The 21,288-nt window shown below is 39.3% G+C and overlaps 1 protein-coding gene across 2 annotated transcripts in view; it reads right to left on the reverse strand.

Annotated features, from left to right (window-relative positions):
- The window catches only part of LOC115422635 (cytoplasmic phosphatidylinositol transfer protein 1), a 129,257-nt gene extending 108,236 nt beyond the window's left edge, over positions 1-21,021 (reverse strand). The window contains exon 1 of one of the 2 annotated variants that reach the window (XM_030139065.1): positions 20,709-21,021. In XM_030139065.1, the coding sequence (XP_029994925.1) occupies positions 20,709-20,756 (48 nt within the window). In that variant the 5' untranslated portion in view covers positions 20,757-21,021. The remainder of the gene's footprint in view (positions 1-20,708) is intronic. The other variant, XM_030139075.1, reaches the window with a different exon arrangement.
- Positions 21,022-21,288: the final 267 nt, after the last annotated feature.

A 21,288-nucleotide genomic window follows, 5' to 3' on the forward strand; every position in this document is an offset into this window, starting at 1 on the left:
AAAATCCAAGGTTTACTGATCATTCATACTGATCATTAACTTCAACTAGTACAAAGAAGTTACAGCACTTCCTAATATATATAAGCGCTGAGAATTTGCGCTGCTGCTGAATGTATATAGGGGGAACCCTGTGTATGGGTTCTGCTTGCGGTCACCCTGCTCATATTGTGTGTGTTCCGCTTCAAGGTTCATGTTGAAACTTAAGGTGAGTGTTTGCATCCTTCACATAGGCTACATGTATTTGTTTGTTACACCTCCATATTGTATCGAAGGCCCCGAATCAACACAGTTTGGTACAAATGAGTGCACTGTTACACCCCTACTTTATAGATATTTCATTCATTTCATGGGTATTTTAATGGCCAATTCTAGGGATGCACCGATACCACTTTTTTCCAGACCGAGTACGAGTACTTACATTTGAGTACTTGCCGATACCGAGTACTGATACGAGTACTTAATAATCCCACTCGAGTTATTAGTTCCTTTTGTAAATGTGCTTTATTGTCGTTGTCATTAGTCTGACTGGAACAAAGTGCTGCTACTGACATTTAATGTGTTGGAATGAGCGTTTGTCAATTAATCCACCAGGGGGCGCTGCTCTGAATTAACCATACTTGACAAATACCATGAAGAAGAGTAAAGCTTTTTGAGAAGAAGAAGAAAGTCAGTAATAACAAACATGGAGACGACAGAGGTAACAGTAATGTGATACTAATATTGCAGCGTTTTCACTAGTAAGGTTTAAAAGCGAAGCTTCAGCAGGTAGAGAAAAGAGAAATGAGCGATAAGTTTCATTTTCACTTCCACTGGCAGCGGTCCGCACCACTCCCTACCCCATGAGCACCTGGAAAACGGATGGAATGTACGCAGAGGATGGACAGAACACTCCATCCGTATCTGTCTGTGTCTGTAACGTTACTTGCAGTCAGCGTTACTTTTATCACTGTCATTTATTTGGTTAAATCTCCACACTCCCCACACATTATTCCACCGCCGCACTGAACTGTGAAAGTCAAATGGCCGTAAGTGGTATCGGTGCATTTGTATCGGATTACTTTTACGAGTACGAATATGAGTACACACACTGAGTATCAGAGCCGATACCCAATACGAGTATCGGAATTGGTGCATCCCTAGCCAATTCAAAACATAAAACAGATTAAATCTCTTAAATACGCCAAGTGATATAATAATTTTGGCCACCACTGCATATAAAGAAATGCATTCCTTTTCCACGTGAATCCAAATTGCAATAGAAAAGGATGTTTCACAACTAAGAAAGACTGCTCGAGAGTGTGCAAGGTAATATAACAAAAGAAGCTTTTGCATTTGGCCTTTTCCATATACTTGTCTACAATAAACCCCTGGTTATATTTTAAAGACCGTTGGATCTTAGCTTGTCTAAACGTTAAAAGACAAACAAAAAAAAAATCCCAATTGAAGGTCATGCTTCTAACTTAACACTACAAATCACAAAAAAAAAAAAAAAACACTAAATACAAGTTGGTATGTGCAACAAAAATAGTAGCGTCCTTTTCTTCCATGCATTCTTATAAATAAACTGCCTGGAACCTTCAAGATGATTAAGATGCCTGTTTTGTAAATGGGAGATAAGCACACCTCTTTGTCCCTGTGCACCACATGTGGCTTTGCACGTGCACACATGCAAAAACACACACATACACACATTCTTCCCCCAGTCAATACATCTTAGCAGGCATTTTTTCTGCCTAATACTCTAAATCACACAGCAAATCAGCCGTGGTCAGGGCTGACTCAGTCAAAGAGGACACTAAAATGAGAGAAAATATACACACACATGCACAACCCAGTGTGGGAGGGCCTACCTTTACGATCATGTGAAGGACAGTAGTTTCACCCCAGCATCCTCTGTCTCTCTCTCTCTCTCTCTCTCTCTCTCTCACCCTATCGCTCCTCTGCCAGAGGCCGAGACTGACTGAACATCAACCTTCACCGTCAAGTCATTAAGATAAGAGCTGGAGTTTCTTTGTTTTGTTACAGCTGCTATTAAGCGAGTTGATGATCTTGGTGTCTGTTTTTTTCCTCCCATAACAATTCTGGAGGAAATATCGACCTTCCATCACTTCTGGTGTTCGTAGGGCATCGGTTATCCAATGAAAACCTCATACCTGAAATGTACTCGACCCACTGGGAACTGAGACAAACTGGCTCATTTTCCAGCTGGCACTAGCACAGTCCATTTGCCCTAGAATTGCTGTCATGGGAGTTGCCCTGTATTTGTGTGGTACAAAGTTGTAACAGGAAAAAAATATATATAAATAATAATAACTGGCATTCAAGCGGTCAACTTAATCATCTACAAGATTACAGAATATCAAACTAGTCTTCATAATCACTTCATCACTGTTAGATGACAGCCCTTTCTATCAGAGTGACAACAGCGAATTAGGAACTAGGGATGTAAACAATTAATCAACTATCAATTAACTGTCGATAAAAATTTGCTCAATTAAGTAACAATACTGTCGGTTAATTGCCCTTTTCCACGGTGGTGTCTGTGTTGTCGACAGTAGGGGGCACCACTGCCTAAACTAGGGTTCATTGCTCAGGTTTAATACTGGGGGGGGGGGGGTTGTCCACCTGTCCAAAGGCTGCCAGCTTGTCCGCGCTGTGACACCACTGCTGGGATAGTCATCTAGCCGGTTCGTGGTGTTGATGAATTAGAATCGCTTTAGGGACATGGTGGAGCGAAACCGCACCCCCACCCAAATACACACACATAGGTGGGGTCGGTATCAGAGTGTTTTCCTTGGAGGTTGGTCTAGTCCATGGTCATCTGGACTATCTGGTCAGTGAGACGGGGGGGCAGAAATATTGCTCCATCGTGTCAGATATTGATACAAAGTCAGAAATGCCCATTTCTTCTAAACTGCCCCTCTTCAGATCCATTTATTTTATTGAATTTCTCTGCAGAATTTCTTTAGTTCTAGTCCATAAATGTCATTACCTGTACTGTATCCAATGGTACAAGAAATCAATTATTAAGAAATATGACATGCTTTTTTCATGAAGCATATAAACAATATTTAGCTTTTATTCTTATAGACCCTATTGAAAGAGAAATTCAGGTTCTCAAGAAAATCGCCACATATCAATTAATCGTTAATCGATCGATAAGGTCAACCAACTAATGATTAATGGAGTAATCGATAATTTTCATCCCTATTAGAAACTAAAATTGGTTAAAGTTTTTTATTGAAATTGTGTCAATTATTGTCCTGAAGTGTAGACAGGACATCTGCCACCTGTGAATATTTTAATTTACATTGCCATTGTTGAAATGCCTGCAGGAGACATCTGCAGCTCAGGCCCAGTGTCTCTGTTCTCTTCCTGTAAATGCATTTGCTGCTGCAGGGATGCCATTTCCATCACCTTGAGGTGAGAGCCATAAAAGGGATAAAAACATGTTTTGGCTTTCTTTTCAGCAGGAATAATGGTAAGAGAATATGTACTTTTCTTTCATTGGACAAACATAGAACTAAATACACTGCCTCAAGAAAAACACTGCACACACTAATATTTCATTGAACCGTCTTTAGCTTTGACTACAACACACATTTGCATCACGGCACCAGAAACATTGCTTTAGAAAGCTTATGTCATGTCAAAACATTTCCTTCCATCCAAAGCTACCAGGCTTTTCATCAAGGTCTTATATTGACGATGGATGACTGTATAAAGTCTGCATCACATCCTAAAGAGTCTCACTGTGGTTCAGGTTCAGGTCTGGGCTCTGTGGTGACCAGTTCAGGTGTGAAAATTATGTCTCATGCTCCCTGAACCATTCTTTCACAACTTGATGCTGATGAATCCTGACATTGTCGTCTTGGAATACGTCTGTGTCATCACGGAAGAAGAAAAAACACTGATGTTCAAACCTGGTCATTCAGTATATTCAGGTTCAGCTGACCTCATTTTAAGGACACATAACATTGCTGAACCTAAACCGGCCCAGTGAATCAACCGCAGATGATAACACTGCCCCTACAGGCACTAGGCATGATGGGTAATCACTTCATCCACCTCCCTTCTCACCCTGATGCAACCATCACTCTGGAACAGGGTCAGTCTGGACTCATCAGATCACATAAACTTTTTCCACTGAAACACAGTCCAATCTTTGTAACTTTTTCCAATTAGCCCGATGGATCAGTGGTTTCCTTAAGGATATACAACTGCTTCGTTACAATCCCTTTAGTTTTCTTCATACTGTGCTTACAGAAATGCTCTTACTTTTTTTCTGACCACATTCTTCTTCCCTAAACATCACAGCTAACCATTGTCCTTGCAGGTTTTAATAACATTTTGGATAGTTTTTAATCCAGCTTCAGTAATTTCAGCATCTAGTTGTTTTCTTTACTTGATGCAGGCCAATACATTGTCCCCTCTGAAACAAGAGTTACATCTTTTCCACGACCATGGAGTGCACCTTCTGACAAGGTTGTTTTCCAAATGAAGCTACTCACTTCATCAACTGGGGTTAAATAACTTGCTACCACATGAAACATATTATTACTTAGTCTAACCCAGGTGGGGACTCTTTTTTTGTGGCCTGAAAAATGTTTTAAATATGTGTATTTACTATTTGTGATGCAAGGACAGAATTTCTGAGGACAGAAATTGAATGAATGAAATCAAAATATGTTTAATACTTGATATTCATGAAGATAGCACACAAAAGTTTGTGTGGGCAGCAGTGTGTGGGGATGGAACAGACAGAGTGTTTCACTAGTATCCAAACAGGTAAAATCTTGCATTAAAAGTGAATTTCCAAATAGTTTTCACATTATCGAAACAAGAAGAAAACACTAATTCATTGCAACTTTTCTTCACAGCATTTGACTCCTAATGCTACATTTAAATTGCAGTATTTGATATTTTCAGTACAGTCTTTTCCCCCTCCAATTAACCTGTCTGCTAGTTACCAAACTGAAGAGAATGCAACAAGTGCTTAACGTGCTACTTGACATGTAATAGTCTACAATTTTCTTCCTACCATTGCATGAAGATTTCTCTGAAAGGAACAAGTATACGTAAAGTTGACAAACACCATAGAAGCCCATATACAAAGTTTGGGAATCAGTGGTTTAAGATAATACCAGCAAACACTGCAACAAAGTGGCAAGTGCTAAATCTCCTGCTAAAGGGGAGGTGAGACTCCATCATCTGCCTCATTATTTGACAGTTATCCTAGGGATGGTCTTACACTATAATCACCATAATCCACTCCACTATGGGTGTAACGGTAGGGATGGATGGCAGTGGTAACCATAGAAACGCAAGATGATAATGAAGTGTGCCAGCATATAGCTATCTATAGCCCGTCTAATTTGTGTGTGTGTGTGTGTGTGTGTGTGTGTGTGTGTGTGTGTGTGTGTGTGTGTGGGCTGAGCTGATAGTTCTTCCAAAGATGCGTTTGCACCTGTGTGTGGGCTGGAGGCATAGCTGAACAGCATGATGACCACCCTGTCCCAAAGTATTCTTATCCTGAGTGTAAAAGTATGCTTAGTAACACACAGTGGAACTTACTGTATAGCTGCACTTATGAATCACTTCTTATTGTATAAAGTTTCCCACACGCAGACAGTGACGCACCTCAGAACTTCATCTGTTTCTATTTAATGATGCAGCCACGCTCATTACAAGCAGAAATATGCACAATGCACACAGCCCCCCACTTCTCATAAGACCTTTTTAAGCTGGTGGAATTTCAGTACCATTCAGTTACATCATTTTAAAGTGACTGAAACCAAGTCACTGAGCCTTCGACTGAAGAGCTGCTCAAAAACCACCAGCTGCATTAAAACATAGATGACTTCTTTCTCAACTCTTCTGATTTATTTCATATTTCATGCAACTTTCCAAGCCCCTTGCCACCCACCTCTGTGTAGTTCTTTTCCCTCTCCTTTTTACCATTTGCATGTATTTTACAGTAAGTACCTTGGATGAAAGCATCTCATCTCCATCTAACCCCATTTTGTCCTAGTAAATCTCTAAGAAAGCTTCTCATCTCTACACAGATTTCACTGAAAAGAAGTAAAAGAAAGGGTGAATAATTTTCCATTTTTCTATTTTGTCAGACTTGAACCATCTCTGAGCAGAGTGAGATTGAAATTTTGCTTCTGCTGCTTTAAAAAAACAGTTTTATTGTGCAGTTATAATTGCAACCTATGAACACGTACACGTAAACACTCAAATACTATGAGTGAAACTGCAGTGCATGAGCAAAGACCAGCAAAACATTAGATTACATTGATTAGATGACAACTCAAAGTCTCCAAAGATAAAAACCAGTCAGAAATATAGGCAAACAGTTCACAATAGAGCCTCAACACAGCCTAAGCCCTAATCAGTGACAGAGCACACAGTACATAGCAGATAGCTGGCCACTGATAGTGTAGCCAAATAAACACAAGGCCACTTTAAAGCTGTTTTCACGCTCGAGTGATAACATTATCAATGGGGCATTTGCTGAAGTAATGAAGTTATTATAAGTCTAAATCAGGCATTTGAGTCCTGAAATGCATTTGCGTGCAACTTGTGATAAATCGTCTTTTCCAAACAAGGTTACATTCCATGATGACTAGGGGATATCGGGTTATGAAAAAGAAAACTGGACACTTTGACTTGCCCTATGCGTTTTCCATTGTCCTTGCTCATTTGCCTCATTAGCTGTTAATGATTAGTTGTGTAAATTTAGCCCTATTATCTACAAAAATCATCACTTTAACAATGGATTTTTGTGTTAGATTCTGTGTGGATGACACATGTGGACATGGCAATTCTACTCCATTCTTTGCAAAATTTCTCAGCCTCTATCACGTTGCACGAGATCTGGCACAAACAGACTTTTTCAAATCCAGCCAATTCTGTATTGGACTGAGGTCTAAGCTTTGACACAGCCGCTCCAGAATATTCACCTTGTTGTCTTTAAACCATTTCTGTGGCGCGTTTGTTGTGTCAGGTTATTATCTTGGTGGAATATAAATCTTCTCCCAAGTCAGTTCTCTTGCAGACTGACTAAGAATGCCATGATAGATAGTGAATGTTACAGAAAACCAATACTGGGATTTTTTTAAGGCTGTAACATTGACAAACAGCAAAATTACCTTAGACTTTATTAGCAAGTAGATAACTGCTGGACTGAAAAAAAAAAAAAAATTATAAAGAAACCACTTAATCTAGATTGTTAGACACCAAATTCAAATCTTAAACCAAATATTAAATGAACAACAAAAAACTTAGGAGTGATTTTTAATTTCCCTTTAGTATAAAAGCTAAATATTAGTCATTAGTCACTGTTGGAGGAGAGTTTTGTCTATAGCAATAGATGGCAAAATAACCTCTGCATTAATGAATCATCTACCTTCCATCTATTATGTAATTTATATTCATATTTTACTATAAAATCAGTCTATCTATCTATCTATCTATCTATCTATCTATCTATCTATCTATCTATCTATCTATCTATCTAATGACACACAGTATAAACCATTTATCCAGTATGGTGGGACAAAAAATACAGCCCTGAAATACAGGAAGTAGGTATCCATAGGTGTTTTGAGTCTTTTTAAGAGGTGACATTTTGAGCTTAGCTAATATTTTTTTAGCTGTAATTCCATCATACTATAGCCCACTAATGCACAAGTCTCCCACGGGAAAACCTTACAATGATCAATGCGCTCATCATCATGACAAGATCAGGTTTCTACACAACATTGTTATGAATCATGTTGACAATATATCATCTTCAGCTCTTCTAATTTTCGTAATGCTGTATTACTGCCCTGAGAGTAAGCACAACCCTGTGATGTATTAAGTACAAATGTATATATTCAGGAAATGAATAAACAACTATACATTTTATGCCATCGCTCTTGTTAGAATTGTTCAGTCTCTGAAATCTGTGGTGATGATGATGTTAATGATGACGATGTAGGAGCTTATCTGAGTGCTGCAAATGAATGTCTTTAATGTCAAGCACCGTAAAGAGGCGGTGAAGCTTCATCTCTCACGTAATTCCATTAAGCCACCCTTCTATACAGCCTTTTACCATATTTGTGCACATTTAAATGCCACTAATTTGATATAAATGGGCTATTAAAATGAGGACTCTATGCAAGACCAGTCCCCTGTTATTGTAGGCCTACAGGAAACCATTAAGTGGAAAGCAAACATTTTATCCACAGCATTCAGTCCCTCAGATAGTCAGCAAATGAAACCACAGTAATATCATTAGGCAAACAACCTTTTTGAGCAAAAATGGACACCATGTCTCTAGCAGGAAGAGTGGCTTTGGTGTAAAGAATCAGCTGCTTTGTCTCTATTTTCAGCCACATGTTACAGATTTAGCAGCTGCCTTCAGAGTGTAGCTGCTGGTAGAAAATGTCATTTTTCCTCTTCTGAATGTTCTTGGTCCAGTGGAGACATGGTTGGAAACCCTGTTTTTCTCCATGGAAATACAAGGCAGTTTTTGGAGGAATTACTTTGGATATGATGAAAACAACTGTAACACATCCAGTTTAGAATCATGCATAATGACACACGATGATACAAACTGACTGTCACTGCACTATTACCGTTATAAAAAAATCACATTCCAAAAGGACATTATTATGCATTTAATCTTTTTCCGTATGTGAGCAGTGAACAGTGTGAATTCATTTGCCCACCGCACTCTTCACCAGTGTCAACTGCACATCTCAGGGATGACCATGCTTGGCTGCACAACTTAAAACAATAGAGTCTAGGACAACGTGCATTCATGTTGCATTTATCACTGTGTATATGCGTGCTTTGAGTGCATCCATGTGGAGGTTACACTGCAGAAACATGCACAGTTTAACTCAAAAAGTGGGTGTGTACAAAAGACAATTTGTTCCACAGCTGAGTGAAACAGCCCCTCTCTAGAGTGTCACTGTCAGAAAGGCGTGATGATCTCATGTAGCACTTGTGTTATGAAACAGCCTTTCTGGTGATTCAATACACACAGGCACAAACACACACACACACCCATCTAGGAAATGAGAATGGGCCTCATCCGTGGATAATGGTCCTTCACAAGCCATGATGGTTTCCTCTAGAAGAGTAAATGGCAGTAAATAGGATGTTGATTGAATCACAGCATTGTCATGTATACCAGATGGCAAAGAGGCCTTGCACCTTACCATGACACCAAAGAAACAAACAGCATCTAACAGGCCTCATTTCCTAAACAAACCTTGGAGGATAGAGGAAGGATCTAAGCGTGAGAGAAGAACGATAATCTGAACAAGTGCATGGTGCTGCTGGTCAAAGAAACAACATGCATAGGTATTTTGTTAGCCTCTAATAGATCAAACCTTACAAATAAAATAGCATATTTAAGCCTGAGTGTCCAAAGGGGTCAGCTGGATGGTGTAAAAAAAAATATAATACTTGGAGGTAAGTAGGGATGTAACAATTACCGGTATAACAATAAACTGCGATAAAATTGCAGACGGTTAGTATTACCTTTTAAATTTTAATTATCATGATAACCGTGTTTGATTACCACACTTTTCCAGAGAAAACGCCTTTAAAAGATCTGCTTTTAGGTCAAATATCTGAGTATAGTTTTAATTTATTACAATTTTAATTTTATATACCTAATATTTGGAACCAATATTCACTTGTAAAGTCTTTGAAAAGGTTCATTAAGCATCTTTGTGCTATTTATGCAATAAATTATATACATTTTTCAAATTGGATTTTTTTTGTGTGTGTGTGTTTGTTTTCTGGCCTTTTATGTTTTTATAGTAGGTTAAAGTGAAAAAAAATAATAGACAGTTGATTTAAATGAAGTTGTGCTGAAAAAAAAAAAGATACTAAACATGGGTATAGTAAACATTTGTTTATATAGTATATAAAGGCAAAATCAAAAGGACTGAAAAACAGCCTAAATACAACTTGGTTAAATTATTTCAGTGTGTGTATTAGTACTTTTTGAGCATTTTGAGCACATTTCAATAATACCGCGATAGTAATGATAACCATGATAATTTTGGTCACAATAACTGATATGAAATTTTCACATCGTTACATCCCTAGAGGTAAGTACATTTCATTATTGGAAGATGCATCACAGTGTGATTACCAAAACTGAAACAAATGCTGACACTAGACTAAGCAAACATCCATGTTACTGACAAAAGAGAATTTTCCAGGAGGGAAAAAGTTTCAGCTCACACACAACTTTTCATCATCAACTTAAATGCATGCAAACTTAGCCTCTAGAAACACATTGGTTTTTAATTGTCTGTGCTAGAAAAGGCTGGTTTGTTCTGAAGTTTCTCTAGCATTACAGAGCTATATCTTATTTGTTCTTACTGCATTTCAGCTCCTCCAGCTTGTGCATATATTAAATTAAAAGCTGGCATACTGGACACATACTCAGGGATTGAGCAATGGCAATCAATCTTGCCAAAGAGCCCTTATTAAAAAGGGAGTTTGAACAAACCAGCAATCACTGGTCACATAAAGTAACCAGGCAATAGAGACACTACTACTAACACTGCTGCAAAGTTTTTACTTAATCTTCTACCATAAATTGATCTATTTAATAATACCTCTGCGGGGTGTTTGTTTTTATAACGCAATAAAATCAGCAGTAAATGTGCAGGTGTGCAACTCACACTGGAAGCTTTAACAGGTTAAATGTAGAGTGCCCTACATCAAAAAATATTCTGTCATTTTAATAAATTCTGGGTAAGACTGAGACTTCCAGAAATGCTGAAGTCCTGAAAAAAATACAGCATAAACCAGCATCCCAGGTGTTGTTCCACCCATCTATCCAGTGATTCAATCAATCATCTAGACCAGCATCCTCTCGTTTAAACAGCCATCCATCACCCTAGCATCACCCTTAGCATTGAGTCAAACACTACACATGCATCATGAATAAGTAAAGAGAAGCAGAGGACCGATGTGAGGTTAAAGCTTCACTGAGTCTGCTATAATTGCTCACATTTTGTGAATAATAAGTATGGTGGTTATACCATTGGGTTTACTGTGGATAGGTTCATCTACGCAGAGAAAGATGTTCCACCAGGGCAGGTCCCAGAGCAGATTACAGCCCTTCTCTTTCAGATAGTACTATAATCCTTAAGTTATTGCTTCAACTAACATTTCCTCAGCAGCCAGTGAGTAAAACTATCTTTTCACTACCTTAAATGGACTGAAAAGAGATGGAATTTCAGTTAATTCAACTTTAAGCAGGTGTCTTTTTCATTGGTTTTGTGTGAGTGCCTTTATGCTATGACTCACTTTTCTTAATGGAAAAATGCAGAGATTCCGCAGTGAAGGTGAGCCTCAGTTAACACTTAAAAGTACCATGGCCTCTGTGACAACCTTAGTCAGTTGGTTTGTCTAGATCACAGGTGTCAAACATACCAAAGGGTCCAATCCAGCTCCTGGGATGAATTTGTTAACAGTAAAAATTACACTGAAGATATTAAGAATCAAATTAGTTCAGGGGCCTCATACAGACCAATAGGGTAGGACCAGTAAAATACTACCAAAATAACCAATATATAATGACAACTACAATTTTTTCTCTTTGATTTAATGCCAAAAAAGTACATTTCCATGAAAATGCTTACATATACAAACTATCCTTTCACAAAAATGTGAATAACCTGAACAAAATATGAACAACCTGAAATGTCTTAAGAGCAGTAAGTGTAATTTTACGAATATTCTGCCTGTTACTATTTTTGTGTATTTTTAGATCAACTGTGATCTGTAAGTGGTAATGCACCTGTGTAAATGATATGCATATAAAAATTGCAGTTGTTTTTCTTAAGACATTGCAGGTTGTTCATGTTATTCACATTTTTAAGGAAACTTTGTAGATGTAAAATTTTTTCATCATGTAATTTAACTTTTTTCACTGTTATTATTTTACTGGTCTGGCCCACTTCTGATGATATTGGGCTGTATGTGGCCCTTGAACTAAAATGAATTTGACACCCCTGGTTTAGATCCTTTTAGGTCTAAATACACTTCTCAGCAGCCTTAAATGTTCTTTTCACTGTACAGATGAATCTATTCAAGGTTCTTAAGATGTGATTAAAAGTCTACATTTATCAACCAAAGCTGAGATAAGGGTGTATGTGGGTTTTTAAAGCAAGTGTGATGCTAGAGGTACATTTTATGACTCAGGCCAGCTGAGGTTTGGGCAATGTCAGCAATTTTCTAGCAAGCTTGAAGAGGGGCATGTCAGCCAAAGACAATGAGGTGTAAGTGAGAGCTACTGCAGCAGAGAAAGACATAATGGTAGACCGACAAACAGCGCAAGAGAAGGAACACATCTATCTATGACTACCGTGATGCATCATCTTTCTGTCCTTTCCAACAAACAAAAAAAAAAGGTGTGGTGGCTGATGAATGAATCTGCTCACTGGAGAAGAGCTGAAGAATGTTATCCCCGAAGCAATAGAAGGGGATGATTACACCTTGGCTCACTGGTGCTGCTTAGAGTTTCATCTAAGGGGGTTTTCACACGTATCCAAGTACACTGGACCCCCAAGTCCGCTTAATTATATCCATGTGAATGTAACCGTTCTGTGCTCGAGTACCAGGCCCCGAGTCCAGTTGAAAAGGTAGTAGTCCTGGGTCCGGACTGCTTGTACTCCAGCACGGTACGTTGACGTGTGAATGTGATCCGTGCCCGAGTCCGGAAGTGACCTAATCACCACTCCGACAACAGAAGTGGGTTAATTACAACGAGACCGTAGACGGCTCTCCTGTTGTCTCCTGAAAAAGCCTCGGATCCGCGCGGCATGGGCTTGCCTTATCAACCGAACCACACACATTTGTACTCAGGCATGGGCCGCAGGACACGGTACGTGCATGTGGGCGCAATATCGGCGGGAAAGGTGTGAACGTATCCAAGTACTTGAGTATGCTGTGTGAAAACGCCCTAAATCTTCTCTGAGATGTTACTTTAAACTGATATGACAACACAGACGCACGGAACACAGAAGTCCATCAAGATGAATTTCCTGGTTTGGCATCAGCTGCACTGACTCCTCTTGGCCCCTTATTGCACAAGGATTAAACTCAATAAAAGCACATTTTTGTGTTGCATATCAGCTCTACAGAAGACTTTGGGCTTAAATGTTGGAACTTTTCCCAGTTGTCTTTTGGTATGAATGAAAATAATAAGCACTGTCACAAGTGATTTGTGGCAAGATTTCATAGGGACAAATTTTGGGAATGGAAAATAAATTGTGGTGAAGGAAATCTCTTCAGTGAGCTTTAGAGAGTGCCGCCCTGTACACTGCACCTAATGGGACCCACTTTTGGAAAAATTATGAACAAAGGTCAATGGTGAAAGACAAACAATTTTTTTAACCTGTCTGAATTGTGCCACAATTCACATACAAAGTTTATCAATTTAACAGATCGTTTCACAAGCCAAGAAAGTCGCAGTTCATGGCACAGATAGTAGAGAAACATCTTGCTTTGTGTTTAGAGCTGCAATCGATTAATCGACTCAAAGTGATCCAACAAAATCATTCAACTACAATTCTCCTGAATCAAAGCTTTGTTTCCTTCATTTCTCTGCTGTTAAACACTGTTTCCACTGTTGTGTTTCACACGGACACTTATTGTGACGCACAAAGATGTTTCAATTCAGGAAAACTGCGATAGAATATTTCCCTTCAATCAATTGGAGTCGATTAATCGAATCGTGAATTTCTGCATTCGCTTCAAGCACCTAATCGATTAATCAGTTGCTGCTCTATTTGTGTTACAACAATTCAGTGGACTACATTTGCCATTGAATGGGATACACATCACCAACACATTTTGGCACATTTTACATCAATCTTCAACAGGGAGATGGAAAGAGTATTAAAGGATGTGAAAAGGACTACAGTCTGGCCATACTAAAGCTACAGAGACATTCTCAGTATCTCTGAACAGATCCCGGAGATTGACAGGTATGATGATGTCATTTACATGACTTTTGAGTGCGTAATCTTTGACTTTCTTGAACTGCAAAATCTTTTAAATTGACAAATATCCAATGTGTAGATTCATTCATTCATTTGCTTAATCACTGAGAGGGTCATGGGGGTGCCAGAACCTATCCTGACTATCTGTGGGTGAAGGTTGGTTACACCTTGAACTTGTCAATAGTTCATCAGAGAAGACGTATACAGACGAACAACCATTCACTTGTGAATTTAATTTAATCAATTAACCTCGGTTAAATCAGTGCATGTCTTTGGACGGTGGGAGGAGGCAGAGTACCTGGAGAGAACCCACACAGACATGTAGAGAACATGCAAACTCCACACAGAAGGGTTGGTGTAGCAATAGAACCCAGGACCCTTCTTGCTGTGAGGCAGCAGTGCTGACCACTGCGCCACTCCAGATGTGTAAATAGCGAAATAATTAATTCAAAGGGGATCAAAAACATTCATTGTCTCTCTCCATTCACTACAATATAATTATCCTCTGAAATAAGGTCCCTTGTGGCACTACCAGAAGGGGCTCTCCATATGTCTCTCTCCGACTCTATATGAAAAACCCTACAGGAACAAACAATCTATAAGTAGGAAGATACTCACATTTCACATTTTCCCCCAATGTCACTTTAAGAGTCAGTCCAGAATGTCATTTAACTCTTCAAAGCAAATTGATGATAATAATGCTACTCGTTTTGGAATAACATTCATTCTGCATTCATTTGAGAGACTTTGAATTCTTGGGAAGTGCACTGTATGTGACTGAGTGAAACATACCAGCGTAGATACATGAGTAAAAAATGCAGCAGGCCCACACCCTGGCTCCGGATGACTAAGAGGACAGGGAATGAGAACTCACAGAACAACTTCGATTCAGTCTGCTCTTGCTAAATGATTTCTTTGGTGTGTATGGTGTTTGTTAAACTTGTATAAACACTGCACGGAAAGCCCGTCCAACATCTGCAGTAGTAAGACTCCGATGACGCAACACAGCAAAGCAGCAGACAGTAATCTCTTCCCAGAGACAATACACAGAGAGACGTGACCTTGCGTGTCCCTGTGATTCCAAATCTAAGCATGTATACACACATAATGTATTAGTGCACGACCCCTGGGATTTTCAAAGGAAAAAAAAACTCCCAGCTTCCTGCATTAAGTTCACTTCTCTTTTCATCCTCTCTTTCGTCGTTTCCCTCCTCATCCTTCATGCAGCAGTCAACTCCCAAAGCCGACCGACCCAAGAGCGGACCAATCCTTTCTTCCCTCTCTTCTTCCTCTCCATTTGCTTCCCCCTCATTACCCCCTCTCCTCCTCCTGTTTACCATCACCCCACCCTCCCCTTACTCACTCATCTTTCATTCTCCCAGTCCTTTCCCCTTGGACAGGCAGGAAACAGTTTGACTCAACTTTCAGGAGACGAGGGATGTCACTTGGCTCAATGTGTGCAGTCATGATAAGAACAAACAGAACAAACCCCCCACCTCCTCTGTGCCTCCCCCTTGGACCATTAAGAAGACATCTTTCTAAGATACGGCTGTCAACAAACAATGACGCCCCAATTTCTGGGATTTATCCAAAAAGGACTTGAGCAGAAGTGGATGTTAGACTAAGACTACATTCAGACAACAGGTCTTAATGCACAAATCTGATTTTTTTTGTGTGCTCATTTATATTACATATTAAATGCTTCTTCCATCAGTTTTGAGTATGAACAGAATGTGACCCTGAAGTGACCCAAATGCGCAAAAGAGGCCCTGATGTAATTCGTGACCACGCAGGCACACACTGTGTTTACAGAAGTGACACTCCTGGGACGCAGAAATGTGACGTTTGTTGCATTTCACTGATGTAAAAGGTCGGATAAATGCGACCTGGCCGTTCATACTGAAGTCGCATTGTAAAATATCGGATACATATCGGATTTAGGACCACATATGAAAGTGGCCTGGGTCAGATTTGAAAAAAATTGGATTTATGCTGTTCAAACTGTCTTTAACAGATCTGATACAGGTCACATATGGGCAAAAAAAAACTGGATTTGGGCCACATTTGCCTTTTGTCTGAACATAGCCTTATCCTGATTATCCTGATTTTTTTAATGTTACATTGTCTATACAGTATCAAGGCTTTGTCTGCATTTCTTTGGTTTTCATGGGTTTTTAACAGTAAGAATGTACACACTTCACATGCAGTTATTACCTCCACTGAGAGACTGCCTGTCTGCCTGTTCTGCTTCATTATGTGAATACTTCTGACCCTCTACCTTGGCATCCTTCTTACTGCTTGGCAATAGCAAGTAAAAGTCTACGGTGGCTGTTAAAAAGAGAATTATTTACACCTTCAGCAGGTTGTTTAGCTAGGTGGATAGTAGGATTCATAGTTTAGACTTGGCCTGCATCATAAAGGAAGTGTTTTTCTCTTAGACTAGTGGCAGGAAGTTGAGTACAACTGCAGTGATAAGGCAAACCTAAATGGTAAATGCCCAAACAAAAATGTTTTGGGCACATTAATTTTCAAGCAATTCTGGCCTGCTTAAGTCAATGCTTCTGAAGATTATTTATGATAAAGAAAATCCTCTAGCATCATCAGAAAATATAACAACTTACACTGCTCATGTATGAGACTGGCTGGTTGGTAAAATTGTACCCAAGATATTTTGCAAAACAGATTTCCTTCTCTAAGTTTGAGCCTCTCATCGACACATAAGCTGTGGTTTATTTCACAGAAACTGAGATTTAAAAAAATTTTACTATTATGTTTGTCAGCAGAACAGCCTCAATTCATACTTAGCTGCATAACATTACATTTCCTAGTGATTTATGTTAGTGACAAAACAGCTTGCCGGCAAACTTTCCATCCTAATATAGCTAATATAGCCAAGCTTTGGCTCTGGCTTCGTTTCCTGCACGAGTGCTCCAAGCCTCTGAGAATGCGAGATTCGTGCACAAAGAGGGGTACACGCGGGGGGGGGGCGTAGCTGAGTTTGACATATATCACCATTCAATCATTTCGATGGGCCGGTTAAAATGATTGGATGGTGTTTTTTCAGTCCTGTCCGTTCCACAGGTGACTACATTTTTTTATTTTTGTGTTAGAGCATTTAATTACTTGGTTGTAATCAAGGTGTGAAAGGGATTTTAAGCAATATAGTAAAAAATGCTCCAGGAAAACATCTACTACCCCACGTTTAACAAGTACCTGAAACACCATATAAAGGTGAAACTGGGTGTAAGTCAGTGAATTACCAGCATTATCTCAAGGACATATTGGGAGACAGATAGACACCGGTGTTGTGGCAAAATCTACACAATACAAAGTACACGCTGTCCTTCAATGACCCAAACCAACACATGGGATAACTTATTTGTGTTGCTCAATGCCATGACAGACTAAATCTTCTGAGTCTGCTGCATCCAGTACTATCTGAGGGTCCAAGATGTCTACAGTTTAAAGTCAAATACAAATTATATGTAGAGTCATTGTGTTGTAGTTTGGACAGACATTTTGCAAAATGAAGTATGAGTGGAAAGACCACTTAAATTAAAAAATAGCAGGGGAAAATGCCTGTTTAGAGCAATATTGTTAGCCTCATAGCATAATTTCCTAAGTCATATTTTTTTGTCAGGACATAGCCAATGAGGCAAAATGAAACAGCAGTATTAGGAAAGTAAAGTTATGCGGATATCACAATGTGGCCAATTATGCTATGAGGCCAACGACATCCAAAGTGTACGCAGGGCGGTTGCTGAGGAAGGCCCTTCTGTTTAAAGGATCAGTAAGATTTGTGTGTGTTTACATGACATTTGTAGGCTGATGACGCTGGCCAAATCAGCGCTCAGGCAGTTACTATGAATGTAGTTTATCGAGTCATCATTTGCTTTGAAGGTCATTAACATCAACAAATGACTGGCTCCAGGCACAAATCAGACTCCAAGAAAAACCTCTAACGCACAAATATCAGACCTTTAAAGGCTTAAAAACTTCTGTTCTTCTTCATCTAGATGTATATTATCCTCCTTTTTGACAATTGGTGCCACTGGTTACTTCAATTGACTGCTACCACAGCAACAAATGTCTCAATTTTAATTTGTCAGTTGGTGTCACTGGTCAAGTTAGGATTACAGATGTCAAGCATGCATCAAATATATGCATGACACAAGTGTACGCAAACACCCACATAACACAAATATGAAATGTCACACGTACATTGCAGAAGTATTCAAGCGCACTTTTAACACCCTTGCAAGCGAAAGTTATGCTCTCCTCTTGACCACAAGTTTCTGCATGACTCAGTGTTGCATTAACACTCCCTTTATTGCTGATGAACTTCTCCCTTCTTGAACCTTCACTTGATGATAGTTTCATGGTCACAACAACATCTAACATCACATCATTGAGATTTTACTAAATGTAGTCAATGATTCCAAAAAGTCTGACAAAAGATGCAAGTGGAGAAGCATCACTAGAGCACAAAGGAACAAGTATCTACAACAAAGAAATATATGAGGTCCAAAGCTCGTCTTTTTCTACCTTCTGCTTCTTCAATTAAAAATAACTTTCAGCAGGTTAAAAATACCCTGAATGCAAAAGCAACCTCTTCTAAAGTTGTATGGTCTGTTTTCTAATTCCAGATGAGATCAAACCTCATTTGTAGATCTCAGCTGAGCTGTGAGACACTATGCTGCAGCAACACTCTTCTTCCACCTGACTCCCAGCCCTCATCCAAGACATCCAACAACAACAACACCCACACAACAGACAACCCAAAGGCCGGGAGAAAATAATGACATGGCCGATAATTGAAAAAGGTGCTACTGCTTAATGCCACGCATTCCAAGACAAGACACCTGCTAATTTTAGATAATCGTGAGCACTCACTGAATAGAGCCTGAATACGACAATAGCTCTTTCTTTCTGCTGTCAATCAGTCCAACACAAGTACAACTATGAATTCCCCATCCCCCAAGTGTAGACAACCTTGTTTTGTATTGTGTATCATAACCAATAGAGCACAGGTGTCAAACATGCGGCACGGGGGCCAAAACCGGCCCGCCAAAGGTTCCAGTCCGGCCCTTGGGATGAATTTGTGAAATACAAAAATTACACTGATAATAACAATCCTTTTAGTTCAGGTTCCACATTCAGACCAATTCAATCTCAAGTGGGCGGGACCAGTAAAATACTATCATAACATATAAATAATGACAACTCCAAATTTTTCTTTATAAATGTAAATATTTTCATGTATTTACACTAAAACAAAGTATAATTTCACAAAAAATGTGAATAACCTGAACAAATATGAACAACCTGAAATGCAGTAAGAGAAATTAGTACAATTTTAACAAGATTCTGTCTGTTACTAAATGTTTTGTGTATTTGTAGATCCACTGTGATCCGTAAGTTATAATGTACATGTGTAAATGACAAACTGAGGCAGAATATTGTTAAAATTACACTTATTTTTTTTCAGTTTGTTCATGTTATTCACAATGTTTGAAAGGATAGTTTGTAGATGTAAACCTTCTCATAATGTAAATGTACTTTTTTCGCTCTAAAACAGAGAAAAGTTTGGAATTTACATTATTAATATATTATTATGTTATTATTTTACTGGTCCGGCCCACTTCAGATCAAATTTGACTGAATGTGGCCCCTGAACTAAAATGAGTTTGACACCCTTGCATTATATACAGGGGTTGGACAAAATAATGGAAACACCTTAAAAAATCAACAAAATATAATTGAATATGGTGTAGGTCCGCCTTTTGCGGCAATTACAGCCTCAATTCTCCGAGGTATTGATTCATACAACTTGTGAACTGTTTCCAAAGGAATTTTAAGCCATTCTTCAGTTAGAATACCCTCCAACTCTTTTAGAGACGATGGCGGTGGAAATCGACGTCTTACTTGAATCTCTAAAACTGACCATAAATGCTCAATAATGTTGAGGTCTGGGGACTGTGCCGGCCATACGAGATGCTTAACTTCATTAGAATGTTCCTCATGCCATTCTTTAACAATTCTAGCTGTATGGATTGGGGCATTATCATCTTGAGGTGAAGGTGTTTCCATTATTTTGTCCAACCCCTGTAGAGCAACACACATTAAATGAAGTGCAAGTCACATGTGCCTGTGTATGGATTAGGAGTGTGTGTGCTCCAATCACATCATTTACTACAGTACCTTTATTTGGTGGTGGTACTAACATGTGAGGTAGCTCAATATAAGTGACCCCAAAGAATCATACCAATGAAATTCCCAGTAGATTTAGAAGTGTTGTTGAATGGAGTGGTGGGCTGAAACCTCGTGTTTATGAAGGCCTACCTTAAAGGCCACATGCATATGGATTATGTGGATACTTTTTTTTTCCTTAGGGGTGTCTGTGATGAAACAAACCCAGGCTTACAGATTACACATGTTAACTTGGTCTTGGTGCTTAAAAGACTCCACTGGGAAGTATTTCATAGTGATTGAGGTGAACAGCAGTCTTCAGCAAAGTCTGCTCAGTTCATCTCACATCTTATTTCATGACAGAATTTCCTCCACATGTCTGTCTGGAGCAGCGTTTCCTTCACATTACCCCGCTCGTACAGGGTCGTAGTGGGGGGAAAATATCTCACAAAGAAGTGCGAAAAAAAAAAAACACGGCAGAAAACTCACCTCCTCCACGGTGAGGGGCATGCATATCCTGTACTCCTTCAGCAACATCTTCCCCCCTCAGCGCGCGCGTCTTCTCTGTGGACTCACAATGTGTCACAACGGCCGAGTAAAAGCTCCCTCCGCCGTCCGACGAGATGTGTGGACCGCTTCGGGTTGTGTCAGCGCATGTGGATGGTTAACCCGGGTTAGGAAATACACCCCGAGTTACGGCTGAGTTCTTTCATCGGAACCAGCAGACTCTCTCGCTCTCTCTCTCTCTCTCTCTCTCTCTCTCTCTCTCTCCGTCAGGGCACGTCAGAGCACAAATGAGCTCGGTCCACTCATTCGTCCCCTCCTATCTCACAGTAACGTCAAGCAGCGCGCGCACCGTCACGCACCAAACCGGAAGTTACGCCGTTTGCGTCTGAAGTAAGAGCGGAAAAGTTTACCCTGACTCCAGTATTTAGTTAATTTTTTTTATTTTATTGGGTAAATATTTTATTCATAAACAAAAATTCTCAGCCTCCAAACCAACCTTTCCTCATTTTTTAATTGAATTTAATTCACTTCACAAATCATTAACCATTGTTAATAATAATTT

The sequence above is a fragment of the Sphaeramia orbicularis genome, chromosome 1 (genome assembly GCF_902148855.1).
Source record: "Sphaeramia orbicularis chromosome 1, fSphaOr1.1, whole genome shotgun sequence".
Taxonomy (NCBI): Eukaryota; Metazoa; Chordata; class Actinopteri; order Kurtiformes; family Apogonidae; genus Sphaeramia; species Sphaeramia orbicularis.